General features: G+C 36.8%; 1 protein-coding gene across 1 annotated transcript; it reads right to left on the bottom strand.

The window, feature by feature from the left end:
- Window positions 1-1983: 1983 nt before the first annotated feature.
- Window positions 1984-18123, bottom strand: LOC115452040 (cellular tumor antigen p53-like). The gene is made up of 8 exons (XM_030180480.2): window positions 17880-18123; window positions 9138-9230; window positions 8253-8343; window positions 7548-7646; window positions 6464-6656; window positions 5635-5869; window positions 4385-4625; window positions 1984-2385 (listed from the first exon to the last, which is right to left on the bottom strand). The coding sequence occupies exons 2-8, from the start codon at window positions 9212-9214 to the stop codon at window positions 2215-2217; spliced, it is 1107 nt and encodes a 368-aa protein (XP_030036340.2). The 5' UTR covers window positions 9215-9230; window positions 17880-18123; the 3' UTR covers window positions 1984-2214.
- Between the last annotated feature and the right edge of the window lie 839 nt (window positions 18124-18962).

Raw genomic sequence — 18962 nt, 5'->3', positions numbered from 1 at the left:
AACCGTTTGTTATTAATAGTTAATAAACCTTTATTAACTATTAATTCTTGGTCAAATAAGTATTTGGGTGACGTAATGACACATACCCATATTTAGACAAGGCACTTGTGGAATGCTAAATCTGCTTCAAAATATTTATGCAACTCCATGTTATGTCACAATAGCCTTTACATTAAAATGCACTTAATTATAATATTATTGACTATAAATAAAACGGGTGAAAAACTAGGAGGCGAAATTTAACACATTTTAACCGATTAGGATTTTTTTTATTTAAACAATACACTTTCCACTGGTCCCTATGACTTTTTTTTCAAAATCGGTTCAGTAGTTTGGTTTTTATATAGGTAAATAGGTTTTTTTGTCTATTACCTAACGGCTATTGAAGCTGTCCTTCAAATGAAACGCCCGTAATTACAAAAAGACAGATTCGCCCTTATAGACGGAATAGAGCCCTTGACCTTCAAATATTTTTTATTATAAAATATTTCACTGTTTTTTATAAGGGCCAATGCACTTAATACTTTTAAAAGAATTCATGACGCCCTTATACGTTGTTTTGCTATTCTCGTGCGTACACGCATATGAATATGATTTGAGCGTACACAGTTCGTGACCGTAGCTCTTACTGGATCTTAGTAACGATTACAAAGGGTCATCAGATCATTTCGAAAACGTGTATACAGATCAGTGTCGAAGGGACCATATACATACATACATAACATCACGCATTTTATCCCCGAAGGGGTATGCAGAGGCGCAACTAGGGCACCCACTTTTCGCCAAGTATGTTCTGTCCCATGATGTGATAGGGGGCGAGCCTAACGCCATATCGGGCACAAATTTCAGACTCCGGGCTGATACTGAGCAGAAAAACCCAAATATCACTTTGCCCGACCCGGGATTCGAACCCAGGACCTCAGAGCGCTATTGTACCGGACATGCAATACAACTACGCCACCGAGGCAGTCAGGACCATATAATAGACCATATAATCCGATTCTTACCGGCTTGCCTTTTGTAATTTACTTATATAAAATCTTAATTATCATTAGTGATTTGCAGACTGCATTTATGTATAATATGTATATGTAGTACCTATAAGTTGTGTCGGGTTTACTTTCGGAAAATTTCACTTTTCGCCGATCCAAACATAACGCTAAATAACTATACTAAAATACAAAAATAGCAATAAATTTAAGCTACTAGTGTACAGTCAGACACAAAAGTAGCTATACAAATCCAAAATATAAATTTTAAAGCTTTTATGTTCTTATCTACACAAACATAAACATCAAAGGGAATTAATTTTGTAAAGAAAATTAATTCCGAGTGAATGTATAAAAAAGTAGTAAATATTGAATTTGTTCGACTAATTTTGTGGCTGACTATCCATATTACATGCTTATATATATAAATATTACACATTTTATGTGATATACAGATATCACTGTGGGCTTAAACAGCACCAAATCTAGATTCCATAAAGGCACTAAGAACAGCAAACATTGACAACCTTAAATTATCTGAATCGACAATAACGAGCTTCAAAATGTATTCACGAACTTGTATGGGTACAGTCAGCCTCAAATGAATGTGTAATAACTACAAAATATATATAAAAACGTCTGAATTGATGTAGAACATTTTCCTGTCAACGTTTACATGCTTTTGGAATTGAAAAATACATCCACGCATTATTATTATTTATGTAATTGCCCGCAACTTTGTGGTGTGTTACTAACACTGCACATAGTTATAGATGTTGATTAGTTTGACAGTTTGGTGGTAGGATATGTTTTATATCCGCCCGGATAGCGACCACCGTACACAAGGTGTTAAAACCCGCCATAGTGACCCACGTAAGTGTGTCGCGTTCCGGGATTAGCCTGTGTATATCCAGCTCCAACAGGGTGGCATAATTGTGTTAATATTTACCACTATAATAACCAATAACCTAACAATGGATGTGTCATTATTTAGAACACTTACTACAATACCATTTATTATAAAATGGCGCATTACTAATTCTCTTATAATGTCTAACACCGCCATAATTTATAGCGAACGGTATTCACAAAAATAAAAACACGTTCGACAAAAAAAAAATGTAAGTAGTAAGTATTCATTATATAAAAAAAAAGAAATTTTTTTCGTAAAAATTATATAAAAAAGGGTACATTCATAATTATTTTTAAATAGGTCCAAATAAATTCAAGATGGCGGCGGTTTCATGTCCGCGAGATATTTCTCGAAGGCGGCGATAGATTTTTTACAGTTGGCGACGGCTTGCGGATCGCCGCTCCGGTCGGCCGCGGCCTGCTCCGTCATGCGGAGGATCATCAACAGCCCGGTCTCCAGGATGTGTTTGTCAACCACCGGTAGCTGCGGGAAACGATCGCATTATACCATCCATTATATCCCCCAGTACCCTATAACCAGGGTAATTATTGGCCATTATGAGGCTTAGGGCCTGTTTCACAAGTTTTAAGTAAATTTTATTTGACATCATATTAAACAGCTAATATAGATGGCACTCGTTTTATTACCATTTATTTGGGAGCATAGATTAACGTGACCTTTATATTTGGTCAGGTTATACAATTTATGTGACGTATAGCGTGTACTCAGAAGTTGTGAATCAGGCCCTTAATATGTAATGTTGGGGTGACAAGCGGATCACCCGCTATGGCACTGTTTACGAGGAGCGACGTCGCTTACCATTAGACAAGGATATTCTTTTTATAGATACTGAACCCGTAGTCAACACCGGGCGAAAAAGCGAATGGGAACCTAGAATCTCTCAGCTTAGCCACTGCAAGGCCCAGGGAAATTGGGAGAGGAAAAAAGGAAGAAAAAGGACCATCTTAGAATGGGCGGAGCGGAAAAGGAAGGGAAATGTTCGCGAGTCCCTCATAGGCCTCAATGTGTACTTACAACCACAAGGTATCACTGATAAGCGCCTAGGGCCGCGACAAATGTGGGGGCACATTGTATGGGCGTGCATTCGGTGTGGAGAGAGAGCGCACAAGAACTGCCTCAGAGGACTATCAGGCGAGGGTTTAACATGTCATTTGTATATAAATATTTAAGGTGGGACAGGCTGGTCATCCGAAGCGCTAAATCCTGCAATGCGAGCCAAAGGCATCAGCGTACCGAGTTCGATGCATTTAATCATAGATGGCAAAAAATTGCCCACGTAAGTGTCGCGTTCTGGGATTACCCTGTGTATGGGTTCCAAACAGGCCAGCATTTATGGCGACTGGTAAATAAACATTTCTCATAAGTCAACATTCCATCTGGACCCTACTCAACATACCATCAAATGCAGTGGGGTCACTACTAAGTACAGGAAACTAACTTTTACAGTAAGCAAAATCACCTGTACGATGACCTGTTACTAATCTTATACGGAAAAAAAAATAATCGAAGAGCTTTGTTAATAGTAAGTGTATTGTATTAAATTATATTAAAAAGATAACACCGGAGTTACGGGTTTTTCAAACTCAGACATATTATGACTATTGAATGAATGAGTTTACTAGGCATGCAATATTTGGAGGCTTTGATTATTGGAATGGATTTGCTATATTGGAGACCCAATTGCGGAATTCCAGAATCAATTTCGGAATTAATTCCGGAATAGACGACTGTGTATATTTATTTTAATTAATGACGGTTTATTTAAAAAACATTTTTTCTTATTATTATAATATTAACCAGTCTTAACGATGTATAAAATTTAAAAACAAAACAGGTTTTACTATTTAGTATGAGATCAATCAAACATCATAAGGACAATGACAATTATTATCAAATTTTAGATAATATATCTAAGTATATAATATGTAACTTGACAAACTTAACTTTACCATTCGATAACTAGACACATTTATTGCACCAACCGCAAATAATGAGTTTGTAATAGTATTTTTTTTTTGTGTAGTTAACTATGGTTAACAGATATTTTCCTTTACATGGAAGACATTCATCAGACTATCAGTTTTAAAAGTCTATAGAGAAAGGAAGATATCAACGTTTTGAAAAATCATGCATGTATTTCTTTGGGAACCTGTTCTCGGTATATAAACGCACTTTTATTGCGGACCTTAAAGGTATTTTGCTGATCATTTCTCTAGTTATGACTACGTTCCGCGACCCTTATTACCTAACATTAAGCGGTCTACATTTTATCCGAAATCTCACATCATGTCGCCGATATTGTACCGACGTAAACGCGTCGAACAAAACTTAAAGGGTGATTTTTTTTTTTTTTAATTTAACGCCCCCATTTCTCTGCACGGATGCGTCCCTGTTCGTGATAAATGTTTTATCACTCGAGTATTTCCACCCACTATATGCAGGTGTATATGCTCATACTCACCGCGGGCAGTAGCGGCAGGTGTTCGTGCGCGGCGTGTTGCGCGGCGTGTTGCGCGGCGTGTTGCGCGGCGTGTTGCGGGGCGTGGTGCGCGGCGTGGTGCGGGGGGTCGCGCGCGGGCTCGCAGCGGCGCTTCTTGGTCGGCGGGCCGGCGGCGGGCGCGTCCTTCTCGTCCTTGCTCAGGTCGCGGTTGGGACATGCGCACACGCGCGCCCCCACCGTCTGCCGGCCGAATACCTTGCCGCTGCGCAACACACGCGCACGTCATACACTTCAATGACGTTTTACAAACAGACGCGTAATACACTAACAAAATGGCACATAAAAACGACGCACTATTTGCTATAGTCACGTACCTGTACATATTATTACAAATTGGCTTGAAGAAGGATTAAAAAGATGCAGGATATATTCATTAGAAAAGGATATATATGAACATTGACAGTTACGCAACAACGTTAGTGCCGCACGTTCATTGGCCGTCGAGTCGGGCAATTACCTTACTTTCGTCTTGCCAGTATTGAGCTCGGACAACGTATCTATGTAATAAAAACATCTTAGATACACTTAGATATTTATAACATTAATTTGAATCTATAAAATGTTAAATATTTTGTCATAAGTATACCGCCAGTTCGGGAAGCAGTTTCCGACAGAAAAGAACGGACGAGAAACTCCATTGTAGCTCTTACGTGTTCAAGGTATAAAGTAGGTAGAGTGCATGATACAAAAAAAAAATAACAATTAGTTTTTTTATCTTGTTTAGAGTAAAATTATTTACTTGCAAAAATACATGACAATTACACCCACGTGTTGTGTGTACGAAGGGGTGGAGGCCCAAATTCTCAGATACTTTTAGCCAATAATAGTCCGACCTACGATTCTATAGGGAGCGAGCCGCGAGGTATAAGGTTCGATCTTCTGGTTGGGTATAATATGAAGTTTTTCTGATCATTGTCAGTCTGAAAGCAGGAATTACGCCATATGAATGGCAACAGGCGACCGTCTAATACATGGGACGTAACATAGCAGAATGTGGGACCAGATTTGGCAATCTCTGAAAAGGCGTAATGTTAGGTACAGTTATCAACAAAAATATAAATTTAAAACTTCAAATCGTCAAAACACGTTTAAGTCAATCCTTTTTTTATTTATTAATGCGAAAAAAAGGTGATAATTCACAAAGAAACAGGCGATTTGAAGTTTTGAATTGGTTCAGCTATTTATACTGATGACTGACACACGGCACGTACCTCTTGTCTTCAAGAGTGAAGATGATCTCGATGGAGCGGCGGTTGATGCCGGTGGAGCAAGAGTTCTTGCAGACAAACTGGTACGCGTGCAGACATGGCTCGTCCGAGGTCTTGTTGAACTCCACCAGCACCGACAGCCAGGAGTCGGGCCGCTCGGGCACGCCGCAGTAGTACACGCCGTCCGTGCCCGAGCGGGCCGACAGCAGCACGTTCTTCGCTTCCAGGTCAGGTTTGCCTGAAATCTTGCTAGCATCAACCGATCCACTATAAAGTGCTAAGCGTCAGTGGATGCAGGCCGCTTTCGACAGGACTGGAAATCTTTGGGAGAGGCCTATGTTCAGCAATGGACTTTATGTGGCTGATGATGATGATGAAAGCGTCAGTGAGAATATATACCTTGGTACGACGCACTTTAACAACTAAATCTCGAAGTGAACGTGTTAGCTGAAAACTGTGTATTTAGAAAGTACCAAGAAAACACGACACGACTCCGTGTTGCTTGAGAGACTAACATGGCAACGCATTGGTCTCTCGATCAATAACAAACATCAAAATTGAATGATATTGACTTATGAGTCGCGTGTTTTAGGTCGCTCTAAGGGGGCTGGTTACTTTTAAATACAGATTCTATCAGGCATAGTTGTGTCGACTGTCGCTGGGTAATCAACGCTCAGCAGTCCACATTATTGGACCCAACTTCACTTACGATCGGGTGAGGTGGGTTACGATTGATATAATAAAAAAACATACAATTTCGTGTCAACGTATGAAATACACCGTCTGCCGTCCGTCTTTACATAAAGTATATATTTTCTTTATATTAACTCACCGGCAGACTTCGCCGTGTGGTAATGTTGCACACACACCTCGACCCTCTTCTGAGCCTGCGCCATGTCGGAGAACACCACGACCGAGCGCACATACATCGGCCCGCTGTGCGTGAACATCTTCTGGTTCCAATTGAACTCGATGCAGAAACAAGTCTCAATGTCCACGTAGATACGGTTCAATTTGTGGGAATACTGCCAACAAACATGTTTTGTGAACACGAATAAAGGTCCAGCTAGATCGTACAGTCTGAAATGTACATTATGGGTTGGAGAATATTTATATTCGTTTGATAGGTCTCAATGCCTTGCAATGTCACGTAGATTTTCATAGCGATATGTGAGTGTTCAAATGTAAAAAGTTCTCGTTTTCGCCCCTCCTCAATCTTCAAGGTACTTCACTTACAATGCGGAACTGTCACACCTAAGTATGGATATTCGCTGTGATCTGAATCCAAGGAACCACATCGAGGGCGTAATATGTGCCATACCCTGATCTGAGCAGCGTGCGGAGGTATTTCACGCCAGGCCAGCTTTATCATTTATATGAAGCGCAAGCGCAACTGGGTGTGGAATACTGTCCGCACGTCTGGGAAAGTTCCATCAAATACCTACCAGCTCGATGCCTCGGACGGATTCTAGCGATGGGCTATCCGCATTGTAAACAATACAAAGGTAACAAAAAGTTTGGAGCCACTAAAGCAGCACCGAGACATTGCTAACTCCGCGTGTTCTACCATCTATATCACGGTGAGTGCTCTGAAGTTTTTTTTATCCTTGTCTCATCCCTTCCTTTTCTTACAGAACCACGCGTGCTGGTTTGCAAAACCACAGCTTCGTGAACTCTTCCATCTCGGCTTGAACCAAAAGGTAACTCGTATTTCTGCCGTACCGCCTACCTACAACTTGGAGTCCTTAAAGCGGAATATGAAGAAGCAATTAAGCAGGCCAGCATAACTGTGGCGGCTGTCTGAGGATATTTATCTCTTGCCGGTCGACATGTTTTTGGGCATGTCTTCACTGTGCAAGTGCAGGGAGGCCACAATGCCTTTAATAAAACCTTTTTACATAATTAACAATACTTACAAGGTATTTCTTCCGCTTGACTTCGGAACTGTTGATTTGCACGACGAACTGCGACTCATTGTTCAACGGGTATCGGTCCGGGGGGCCGATCGGCGATACCTGCACGACAAACCTGTGATTATAATCACTGTACTAAGCATGACGTCTGTTAAGAAAGGTTTATGCTAATGCTAGCTGTGCCCGCAACTTCGCTGGCGTAGAATTCAGTGTCACAATTTTTTTCAATCTCAATACAACCACGTGACCGCAACATTAATCATATTTCAGTCAATTTACATAAAACCGTAATGTACTATTAACTTAAATATTCCTCAAGAATTGCACTATCGTTCAGTAAAAACCGAATAAAAATCCATTCAGAAGATTTTGAGAAAATCGATCACATACAGACAGTTTTTGGGGACTTTGCTTTATTATATGTATAGATAGATTTGCAGCAGCTGACTTGTGGAAAACATTTTTATTGTGTAAACAACCACGGCAAGGTGTCTACAGCAAATTTAGAAGTATGCAGGACTTACATGTCCCATATGTTTAGAATTATTTAACTATTGCCGCTAATCATATCTGGATATTCTAGCGACACAAATTGCAGCAACACCTTACTAGTCTAAACCTAAACTTCCATACATCGATTATTGCAATTTATGACTCGCGTGACGCGCGCTATTGTACGTTGCACAAAATGTTGCATGTTACACTTACCGGAAACGACGTCTGGCGACTCAGCGTATCCGACAAACTTTCGATGATGCACGGCTCATTGTAAAATAAATCGTCCAAGACTTTCGGGTTACTGTAAAATTATCATTATTACATATCGGTAAAGAACAGAGATAATCCAGTGAGATTGATCATGGGTTCAAACCAAGCACATACCTCGGCCTTCCACCAGCATTCCATTATTATTATAAGGTCTGCACCGCACACGTTTCGACGCATGTAGATCAAGATCACCAAAACTATAGGTTGCGAGCAATAATTCTGTGGGCACTGACAACTAGTACGATACATCGACCAACCACTGCCAACAACATGTCGGCATGGAGGATGTTAAAGTAACTAAAATTGAAGTTGATACTAAAGCTCCGATAATAAACGTAGGAAAGAAATACGTCCTACTCATTGCAATTTGCATCAGCAATTTATATCTTATTTCAACAATCCGTCATACATGAAGTTATACACCTTTTTTCTTCTTGAGAGCCAAGAAGAAAAAGTTAAGTTAAGTCTTAGATTGGCAAGTTATTGTCAAGTAAACTGAGGTCCAGTCAACTTTGGGAACCACTGTTCTATAAAGTTTTGGTTTAGTTTCTACGTCTAGACGCCTCCTTGAAAGCTAATCAAATAGAAAAATGTCACTTCACACGGCTGTCTTAAATAAGGTAACAACGGGGCGAGTCGCCCACCTTTCTCTAGCGGTTAGAGAAAGTAGATATAAATCCGAGGAAATTCTTAAGTTACATCTTACAGGAAACTCTATAAATAATAAAAAAAAATATAATCAGTAATGGAAAATAATAATAAAAGGCCGAGATGGGCGTGGTTCAACCCTGCAACCAAGTACGTGGAAGACTCAAAAACACTCACTAGGACGGGTCCACTGCTAAGAGATCCGAGTCTAATTCCTGGTCAACGCTATCAGGGCTGTTCTCTAGTTTAAACATGGCTGCTCGCTGAACACTGGAAAGGAAGCAATGATTAATGTTTGTTGATGAAGTAGAATCACATACTCTTGATCATTGACGTATATTCTGTAGACACGAACATCCATATAAACTATTTGTTCAAAATCTGAACTAAAATAGTAACCAAAACTTCACTGTTATAACCTATTTATTCACTTGAACAACAAATAATTTTACTTATTCGATTAATTTTTTTATTCTAATCCAGGTTTACACTTAGACTCGCGTTTTTATATTAGGAGCGCCACTCCGTACACAACCACAAGCATCAATATTGACACCATACTAATATGAAATATCAGTTTGAATGGATGACAGTTCAATTCAGTCGAACACAGTGAATGTTCGGAACGCCAAATCTAAGACGTAGTACATATACATCGATGCTCTCAATGCAGTTATATGCTCTTACCGCAGTGCTTTTTTAATGACTGTTCTGGTTCCTACGCCTCTGACGCTAGTTTTTTCATTGCTTCACAAATGTCATATAGATTGTGATATACAGCCGTGTACGTCATATTGTATGTACGCTACTATCATGCGATAAGCGTGATTCATAACTTGGTCCTGGGTAATGATTTCTTATGTTTAAGCCAATGTTAGACATTGAAATTAAACTAATTTTCCGGATTCTATCGCGGTTTTTTGTTTTTTATTTTTCTCCCGACGTTTCGAAGACTTTGCAGCCTTCATGGTCACGGGGGGGACTGAGGTGTTGTTCATCCGCAAAGTCAAACTTACAATATCTCGCTACATTTTACAATTATACAACTTTTTTTAAATTTTAGCTGTTGGTAGTCCGTTGGTCCTGGGTGCTTGGTATGTGGCAAAATACGACATGGTCCGTGTCGTTTGATTGTAATTGCTTCAGAGACTAACACATTGACGCATTGGTCTATCGATCAATGACAAACATCTAAATTAAACGGTACTGACTTACGAGTCGCGTTTTTGAGATCTCGTAATGATCTGGTAATTTCTGTGATTGTTAATACAAAACATCGAAACTTTACATTTTAACGGTGTATAATTATGTCGTGGTAACAATCAGACTAATATTTCAGTAGTGAAAGTTTCAGTGGATGGATGTATTGTATGTATGTTTGTTCCTCTTTCACGAAAAAAACTACTGAACAGATTTGAAAGAAACTTTACATTAATATTGGTTGTACATCAGAACAACATATGGCTACAATTTATAATGATTTTGTGTAATTTGTTCATAATATAACTATACATATGAAGTTGAAAAAAAAAATTGCTATCTTGGCGAACGCTGCCTAAACCGTTGGAGTTAGACAAAGATGATATACTGTAGGATTGTTTGTCTTAAATAGTTCTAAATAAAAGTTCGCGACTGCATATATCTACCTTTTATGTGGACGCCACTATGACCAAAATAGTGTGCCATAAATATAATTAAATCGGATACTCTTTTAGCGGGACTTTTATCCCGGAAAACTCCTTTACGCGGGCGAATACGCGATCTAAAGCTCGTTAGACATCATTTTACAAGATGCAACTTGTTTCGTCATAAATTTCGTGCGTCGGGACGCCGTGGTTGGTTGTCTGTGGTTAGGATATGCTATTTTTCCTCATTCGTATTTAAATGATGCGAAATAGCGCGACACTTATTTATGTTACTATCTAGCGTGAAATAGAAACTAAAATGCATACACAGACAGCCTTCTTTTCCAGTGTTTTGTTTATATATTATCCTATAATATCAGCCCTGTATTATATATTGTCCCACTGTTGGGCACGGGCCTTCTCTACTACTGAGAGGAATTAGGCCTTACTCCACCACGCTGGCCTAGTTCAGATTGGTAGACTTCACAGACCCTCAAAATTCTTATAGAGAACTTCTCAGGTATGCAGGTTTTCTCAAGATGTTTTCTTTCACCGTTAGAGCAAGCGATCATTCACAAAGAATACACACACATTTTTTAGAAAAGTCAGAGGTGTGTGCCCTTGTGTTTTGAACCTGCGGACATTCGTCTCGGCAGTCCCTTCCACAACCAACTAGGCTATCGCTGCTTTTTTCATGTTTTGTTTAGGTGTATACATTTCACTGCGTAGCACAGAGATAAGGAGATAGGTAATTATTTATATGAATAAGCTACATATTTCTTTAAATGTATTTTTTTTCCATTAAAATATTCCATACTTTTTCATATTGAAATGATTTACGAATATATAAAAAATAAGTTTAAGTTTTTTTGGAAATTTCAAAGTACTAATATATTCCTTATTGAATTTTCTTCAATAGAGTTGGGTGCAAATTAAAATATAATAACGTCATATAATCAAAACTAGAAAAACGAAGAAGAAACCTTAATAAATAATAACTTCAATTGGGGACATTTTACTTGGCAGGCGTCCCGTTGTCTCGATCAATAGCCCAGCAACCAGCTAAATCCCATCCATAGACCCAGTACAATTCCCATCTTTTCTGCAATAGTCCCTGCACCTTGCAAGCGTTTACCTTGACTGTTTTTTCTCCATAAGTACAGACAAAGAGAGTACTTGCGAGGTGTATAAACCCCAACTAGAGTAATGTATTTTAAAGAGGCCTCTACGTGTTGGATCCATGTCTCTACGAAAGCCTTCCAAAACGACCGCATTTATGCCGTGATTTACCGCACTTCAATAATGCATTTTTTTTTCCTATTGCCTTGAATTAAATAGTATTCAAAAATTAAGTAGTTTATAGGTAGTACAATTTAGTTTCCGTACATTTTTTGTTTATATAACTCACTTAAGTATAAGCAGATATTTATATTGTTAATTGTTTTTTGTAGAGTCGTTTCTGTCGTATAATTTCAATTAGGGCATAGGTTTAAGGAATACAATCTAGTCTTAATGTAATTAAGTGCTTAAGTATTGTTTAAAATGATTGTGTTCTGTGCTATGCCTTTTGTTAAATAAAAAAAAAGTGACATGAATTTTAAATGCAACACAATGTAAGTAGGTATATTATAAGAAAGAAAGATTTATTATTGGAACAATAACGGTACATGTACAATAAAAGTAGAGAAAAGCAGAATATATAAAGAAATACAACACAATGATATCCATTATGCCAGCAATGGGATTTCTTATTCAGCTCCTTGCTGCAGTACCAGCTTAACCGATACTATGTATATGAATAATCCTACTGTGACATTTATTTTACAATCATATTTGTAAATCAAACTAAAAATATAAAACAAGTATTTTCCTGTGTATTCGCGATGTGTGTCAATAGTAGATTGATGATAATATTCGTTACTATCTTAGTACCTACTGACTTGTTATAAAAGCTGTTTAACAAAATGCTCAATAAAATTAATTTATTAAAATATATCCTTATATTTATGATATAGTATAATCTTTCCCCCTTATTCATAGACATTTTTATGTAAGGACGGAGTAAAGCTGTGATATTAAGTCTGTTTCTCAGTGCTGACGGCACGGCAGCCTTCGCAGTGCGTAGACCGTTGTGATTGGCTAATATTGTTGTATCTCAATAATTGATAAATCCGTCTATGAATAAGGGGACTTAAAAAAAGTCTATAGAGAATTTCCATTCCATATTAGTAATCTATTTGTGCACTTAGAGATAAATTAATTATAGGTTTCGCGGTCCCATTGAGAATGTTTTTCCCGGATATGAGTCCTGTTTTATAATTTGCCGAGATTAAAATAGCATATATCACTCAAGAATAATGTAGTTTCCTATCAGGGTTAAAAAAATCGGTTCAGTATATCTTGAGATTAGGGCATTCTAACAAACAAATTCTTTAGCTTTATATATTATTGTAGATAGTACAACACATACAAACATGCATACGGCTTTTAATTCCCAAAGGGGTAGGTAGAGAGACAATTAGAGCACCCACTTTTCGCCGAAAACAAATCTTCATTATCAGACTAGTACTTAAATCTGAAGTTTTCGTTTATCCATAATTCATATTTTCCTGTTTGTCCCTACACCATGAAGCTGATAACTGCATTGTAAGTTTGATATATAATTTGTCAATTAGAAAAACAAATGAACCACGCCACACAATCACAAACAATGAGTATATACATGTATATCGAGAGAAAATATTATGTGTATCACTATAAAATATTAACTACGTTAAATAAGCTTTATTTGTGCAAAATGATTAAGGTGACGCAACTGCAATTCATTATAATAGGTACTCATTGTGTTTTTAATTTAGAAAACTTACATGCTAGAACCACCAATTTTTTTTTACAATTTGGTATTAATCCAGCGTATTCCTGTAGACATATGTGCCTACAAGGAATGGTAACACTGCAAAAGTAGCTGAACAAATCGCCTTCAAAACTTCAAAATCTCAAATCGCCTGTACACATTCAGTTCAATTCAAACATTTCATTTTATTTGTGTGATGTAAAGTAAATCCATTTTATTTTTGTAAAGAAAAAATGTTGGTCATTAAACAAATATTTTCAAGTAGTAAGTGGCAATTTGAAGTTTTGCATTTGTTAAGCTAATTTATAAGTGACTACATACATATGAATCTTAGATACAGTATGAGTCAGTGCTGCAGTATCAGTTATGCTAGTACTGCAGCAAAGAGCTTAATGAGAGTTCCCATTATTGGCACTATATATTTCTTGATATGTTTTGCTTTTCTCTACTTTTATTGTACATGTATTGCTGTTATTATCACTAAATTTAAACTTTTCACAACTAATATGTTATAAATAGTATGCACATTTGTAGAGGTTGGGAAAAGAATGCATTAATTTAAATCAAATTAACTTGTGCCAATGTTGCAATAGCTTCTAAATTATAAACATGATTGGACAAAGCCAATCTGCGGTTAAGTTTTCCTTATAGAAAAGGAAATAGCCACTAATCGGTAAAAGAATTTCTGGAATCAGAACAATTGTTTCAGAATGTAGTGTATGTCAGAAAGAAACTATTTCATCAGCTTTATCCATAATATTATAAAGTCGGCGTATCTCTTATTTTTCTAGGTTTTCACCTCTAAATTTATTTTGATAAAGTTTGGTTGATAGCTTGAATTCTAAGAAAGTTCATGGACTATTTGTAAAGAAATATTAGTATTTTTTTTTATTTACAACTACTCGCATAATAAGTAAATCTATTTGTATAGTGCGTGCCTGCCTAATACAATAATACATAATATAGTTTCATTTTGACCTCCCTTTTCTAATTAAAGAACATACTTATTATCTGGAAAATAACACATTACATAAAAATGTGTAAGTTTCAAACAAAATATTAATTTTAGTTTAAGAGATAAATGGGTTCATCATTTATTAACGCTATTTCCAAATGCCTCTGTATATCAAATGTCACCATGCATGATATTTATAATGATATGGATATATATATTTTTTGAACACGACATGTTTGTTAGCCTGACTAAGTCAACTTATACAATAATAATATCAGCCCTGCATTATATACTTGCCCACTGCTGAGCTATCCCTAATCCCTCTCAGTAGTAGAGGAGGCCCATGCCTCCTCTACTACTGAGAGGGATTAGGCCTTAGTCCACCATGCTGGCCTAGTGCGGATTGGTAGACTTCACACACCTTCGAAATTCCTATAGAGAACTTCTCAGATGTGCAAGTTTCCTCACGATGTTTTCCTTCGTTAAAACGAACAATAAATTCACAAAGAATACACACATGATTTTTTTAGAAAAGTCAGAGGTGTATGCACCTGGGATTTGAACCTGCGGACATTCGTCTCGGCAGTCCGTTCCAAACCCAACTAGGCTATCGCCGCTTTTCTTTTATACAAACTCACTGGATTTTCAGGGTGACTACTTTAAGCGCTCGCAACCCTTTGAAATTAAGGGGTCATGCTGAGGGCAACCCACTTACCAATTACGAACCTTGGCTCAGGACAATTGCTGAAATGAATAATGTTGTTAACATAGTAGTTGTACTGCATGCGCGGTACGACCGCGCTCTGAAGTCCTGGGTTCGAATTCCGGATCGGGCAAAGTGATATTTGAGTTATTCTGCGCAGTATCAGCCTGGAGTCTGGAATTTATGCCCGACATGACGATAGGCTCGCCCTCTATCATGTCTTGGGACGGAACACACTTGGCGAAAAGTGGGTGCCCTAATTGCGCCTCTGCATACCCCTTTGGGGATAAATGCGTGATATTGTGTGTGGCATGAATATAAGGGGGTAATTAACAATAGCATGTACAATAAAATTGTTAATTAATTTCATTGTTTGGTATAATTACTTGTTAAACAGTATTTTCCCTGACTTGCCCAATGCTCATAAAAATTATTTATATAGTACATATGTGGTTAATAAAATTGAATAGAAAACATGCATCAGATCTTAGTCATTTGAAGCAGATGGATAGTAAGAGTGTGGAACATACATGAGGGGAAGGTGGAAGTAGTTGGTAAGTGTTGACCACACTAGAGTGCCATATGGCACTGATGGTAGTGGTGGTATGGTGATAAGTGTTATCACCTACATTTCAAAGTAAAGGGTCAATGTATCCTAATTGCCAAATAATATTACATGGTTGCCCATGGTCTCTGCCTGCCTCAAATTAAAGAAATTTATAAATACTTTATGGAAATATGTAATTCATTTGGCCAGTTAATGAAAAATACATCATTATTTGTGTATTAATGAAAACAAATAATATTAATACATAGTATCTATTACCTAATATCATTATATCAGATACTGTATTATTTCAATATTATTATAAAATATTACATAAAGCTTGTGCCTACAGATTTACTCATGTTTGTTTATGTTATACATATTATAATTGAAACTCAAGCATGATCTAACACACTAGCGCCACCTAGTTAGAAAAATCGGCACTAAGCTTGTGCAAGAATTTAATGATGTAATTGCAATGTACAGAATTATGAGGATACAGAATAGATAAATGTTATTTTAGGATGCAACCTGTTATAAACTTTAATTTAAAGATATTATTCATAGAATGTCAATTCATATACTATTGCCATTACATCTAAACCTGGCTTAGTATAAGAAAATCTGTTGATACAAACTCAACTTGGCTGAGCAGATTCATGGAGTAAATCAATGGAATTGGTCATTGTTCTTCCAGCTTATATTATAAATGTGACTATGAAAATGCTTGGATGATGTAAGATATAAATACACAAATATGGACAGATTTTAATGAAATTTGCCCAACTGTCTGGCATTGTTCTTTATCAGCGCATAGGCTCCTTTTTTAACATGGTAGTGAGCATAATGAGACTACCTTGAAAAAATTGCAAGGTCTGAACTGCAAGCAAAATCATAATAATCATAGCAAATAACAATATGTATATAACTGTATGAGTGACTCGGTAGGTCTCTCATATGTGAGAGTCTGTGTGGGTAGGTACCACTCCAAAGTCTATTTCTGCCAACAAGCAGTAGTGTGTAGTCACTGTTGTGTTCCATTTTGAAGGACATTGTAGCCAGTGTTACTACTGGGGCCTTATTCTCTATCCCGCTTGTTATTTTAATAGTGTGTAACAAGCACGTAACACAACACATCATGTTTAGGACTATAGAAATTTGGCTTACAGAATACCATTCCACACACATTTCTAGAAGATAACATGACACGGCCGCGTTACGCGTCTACACTTTCATACAGAATAAGGGCCCTGGACATAGTGAGACTTAACATCTCATATCTTAGGAAGGCGAACACAATGGAACTCCAAACAATACTTTGTAATTCAAGATCTTGGATGGACTGTTTATCATCTTGTCAATCAAAGGAATAAAAAAATATATATTCTTTGTTAATAGACTTTCAGTGTCTTAGACTTGTCAGCCCCATGGCAACAAAAAATACATTTAAATGATTCCATACATAATAATATTGTTGATAGAAGATTTGCTGTTAACTAAAGTTACGCTATTCAAATATGTTTTTTATCTTGACATGAGTACCAAACATCTCACTGCACCTGTCAGCAAGTACTTTCAAGACAATATCGTCCGACGAAAAGAGGCTGTTTTGTGACAGTCTAGACTACCATACTACGTATTGTAAAAATTACCAAGTGAGTCATGTATTGAAGTCAACAAATCAGTCAAGTATTATGGCGTGATTTTAACGTAGAACAAGGAACCACATTCTATCAGATTTCATTTGAATATGGCATTTTTTAAGCTGCGAAAGACGGATGGTTTGCACTGCCTTGGGGAGGTGTATGTTCGGTAATAGAATTCGATTGATTAACGAACCTACTTCTTAATGATGCTCTTTTAAATCATGCAACATTTTCTTATAGAGTCTAATAATACAGCCGTAAGCCGTGTTTTATTAGGTTTCTTTTCAAATTTTTCACATTTAAATCTATACTAATCCACTTTTTTCTAATAACTTCGATTCCAAGTTTCGTTTTGGAAAATAGTTTGAACATTTTTAGATTCCGTTCAGCGCGAGTATTCATAATTCTATAAGTGCATCATGAAAGTGTGTAACTACTGATGTATGGTTTATATGAATAAAATAACTTTCCTGTTGAGAGAACTGTACTAAGTAAGCGTTTCGTTAAGTTTTCTATTTAATCCTATAATCAGTTATATTTCTTTTTCGTATATCACGTGGTATCCTTGATAAATAATATTAAATCTCACCTTTTCGATGGAGAACGAGTATTTATATTGAAACTTATTTGTAAAGTTTTGTTACTGGATACTTGCACTTTTCACATTTAATTCTTGGAAAAGAAATAACCACAGAATCACTGGGTAGTACTTAGCTACATAGTACATACGAATACAATAATCTCGTGGTGCTTCAAATATTACAAAAACAATGCACGTTATTGCAATTTTGCACTAGGTAGGTACTTAGTTCTTGGTAGTTTTTTTTTAGGGTAGAGTATGCTACCCTGAAAAATATATATGAATGTTGCCATAAAAGAAAGTTAAAACTTTTTTATAATGTTTCAATACATCCACTTGACATTTTCAGCATTATAAAATACTCATGTAAAACAAAAATTTAAATGTATTTTTGTAAAGTAAATAACAATAAGCTTTCAGTGAATCTGGAGTCTAGCCCAGAATTAATGACTACTTAGACCTCAAATATTCTTTATTAGATAGTGAGACATTCATCAGGTTTTAAACATAACTGCTTCCATAATTAAGAATATTTTAAAAGTATACTTTTCACTCTATATAAATGGCAAAAAGCATTGCAAAAAGTTAATACAAATATGCTATAGGGTTTACGCTGTTATTTTTATCTATATTTGATATATTGGATGTATAATCCAAAAGAGCATTTAGCGCAATGGGGAAACGCCGCGTCGCGTCGCGTCGTGCTCCGGGGGCGTCTAACAAGCAGGACTGCCTCATGCACAATGTCGTGCTGGCTTATATTATTTGACAGTCGCTCAGACCCCAAAAATTTATTATTTATTTATAATTTTGTATATAGATGGAATTCTTGCATCAATTTTATCTGATAGTTGTCTGAGGAGTACCTACTTATCACCATCCTTTAACAAAGACCATTCCCGAGAATAATATTATTTTGGCATAAAAGTCACGGGCAATAGTAGTATACTGTGTGATCCAGACAATTTACATGAATATTTGTAGCATGACACGGTGTTGAGAGAAAGCGAAAAGAATGTTTATAATATTACTATTTATGTAAGCACAAATTTATATTTGCCAAAAATATGGAATTTCTAAAATTGTATATAA

The sequence above is a fragment of the Manduca sexta genome, chromosome 9 (genome assembly GCF_014839805.1).
Source record: "Manduca sexta isolate Smith_Timp_Sample1 chromosome 9, JHU_Msex_v1.0, whole genome shotgun sequence".
In the NCBI taxonomy this organism is placed as follows: Eukaryota; Metazoa; Arthropoda; class Insecta; order Lepidoptera; family Sphingidae; genus Manduca; species Manduca sexta.
Note: the sequence above shows the minus strand (reverse complement) of the source record. Positions and strands in the feature narration are given on the sequence as shown.

Excerpts from the sequence above, each read along its gene's own strand:
- LOC115452040 (XM_030180480.2), bottom strand. The coding sequence starts at position 9,214 with ATGTTTAAACTAGAGAACAGCCCTGATAGCGTTGACCAGGAATTAGAC. Across the intron at positions 5,870-6,463 it reads CCACACGGCGAAGTCTGCCG|GCAAACCTGACCTGGAAGCG; the intron begins GTGAGTTAATAT and ends GCAAGATTTCAG. Across the intron at positions 2,386-4,384 it reads ACCTGCCGCTACTGCCCGCG|CTACCGGTGGTTGACAAACA; the intron begins GTGAGTATGAGC and ends CGTTTCCCGCAG.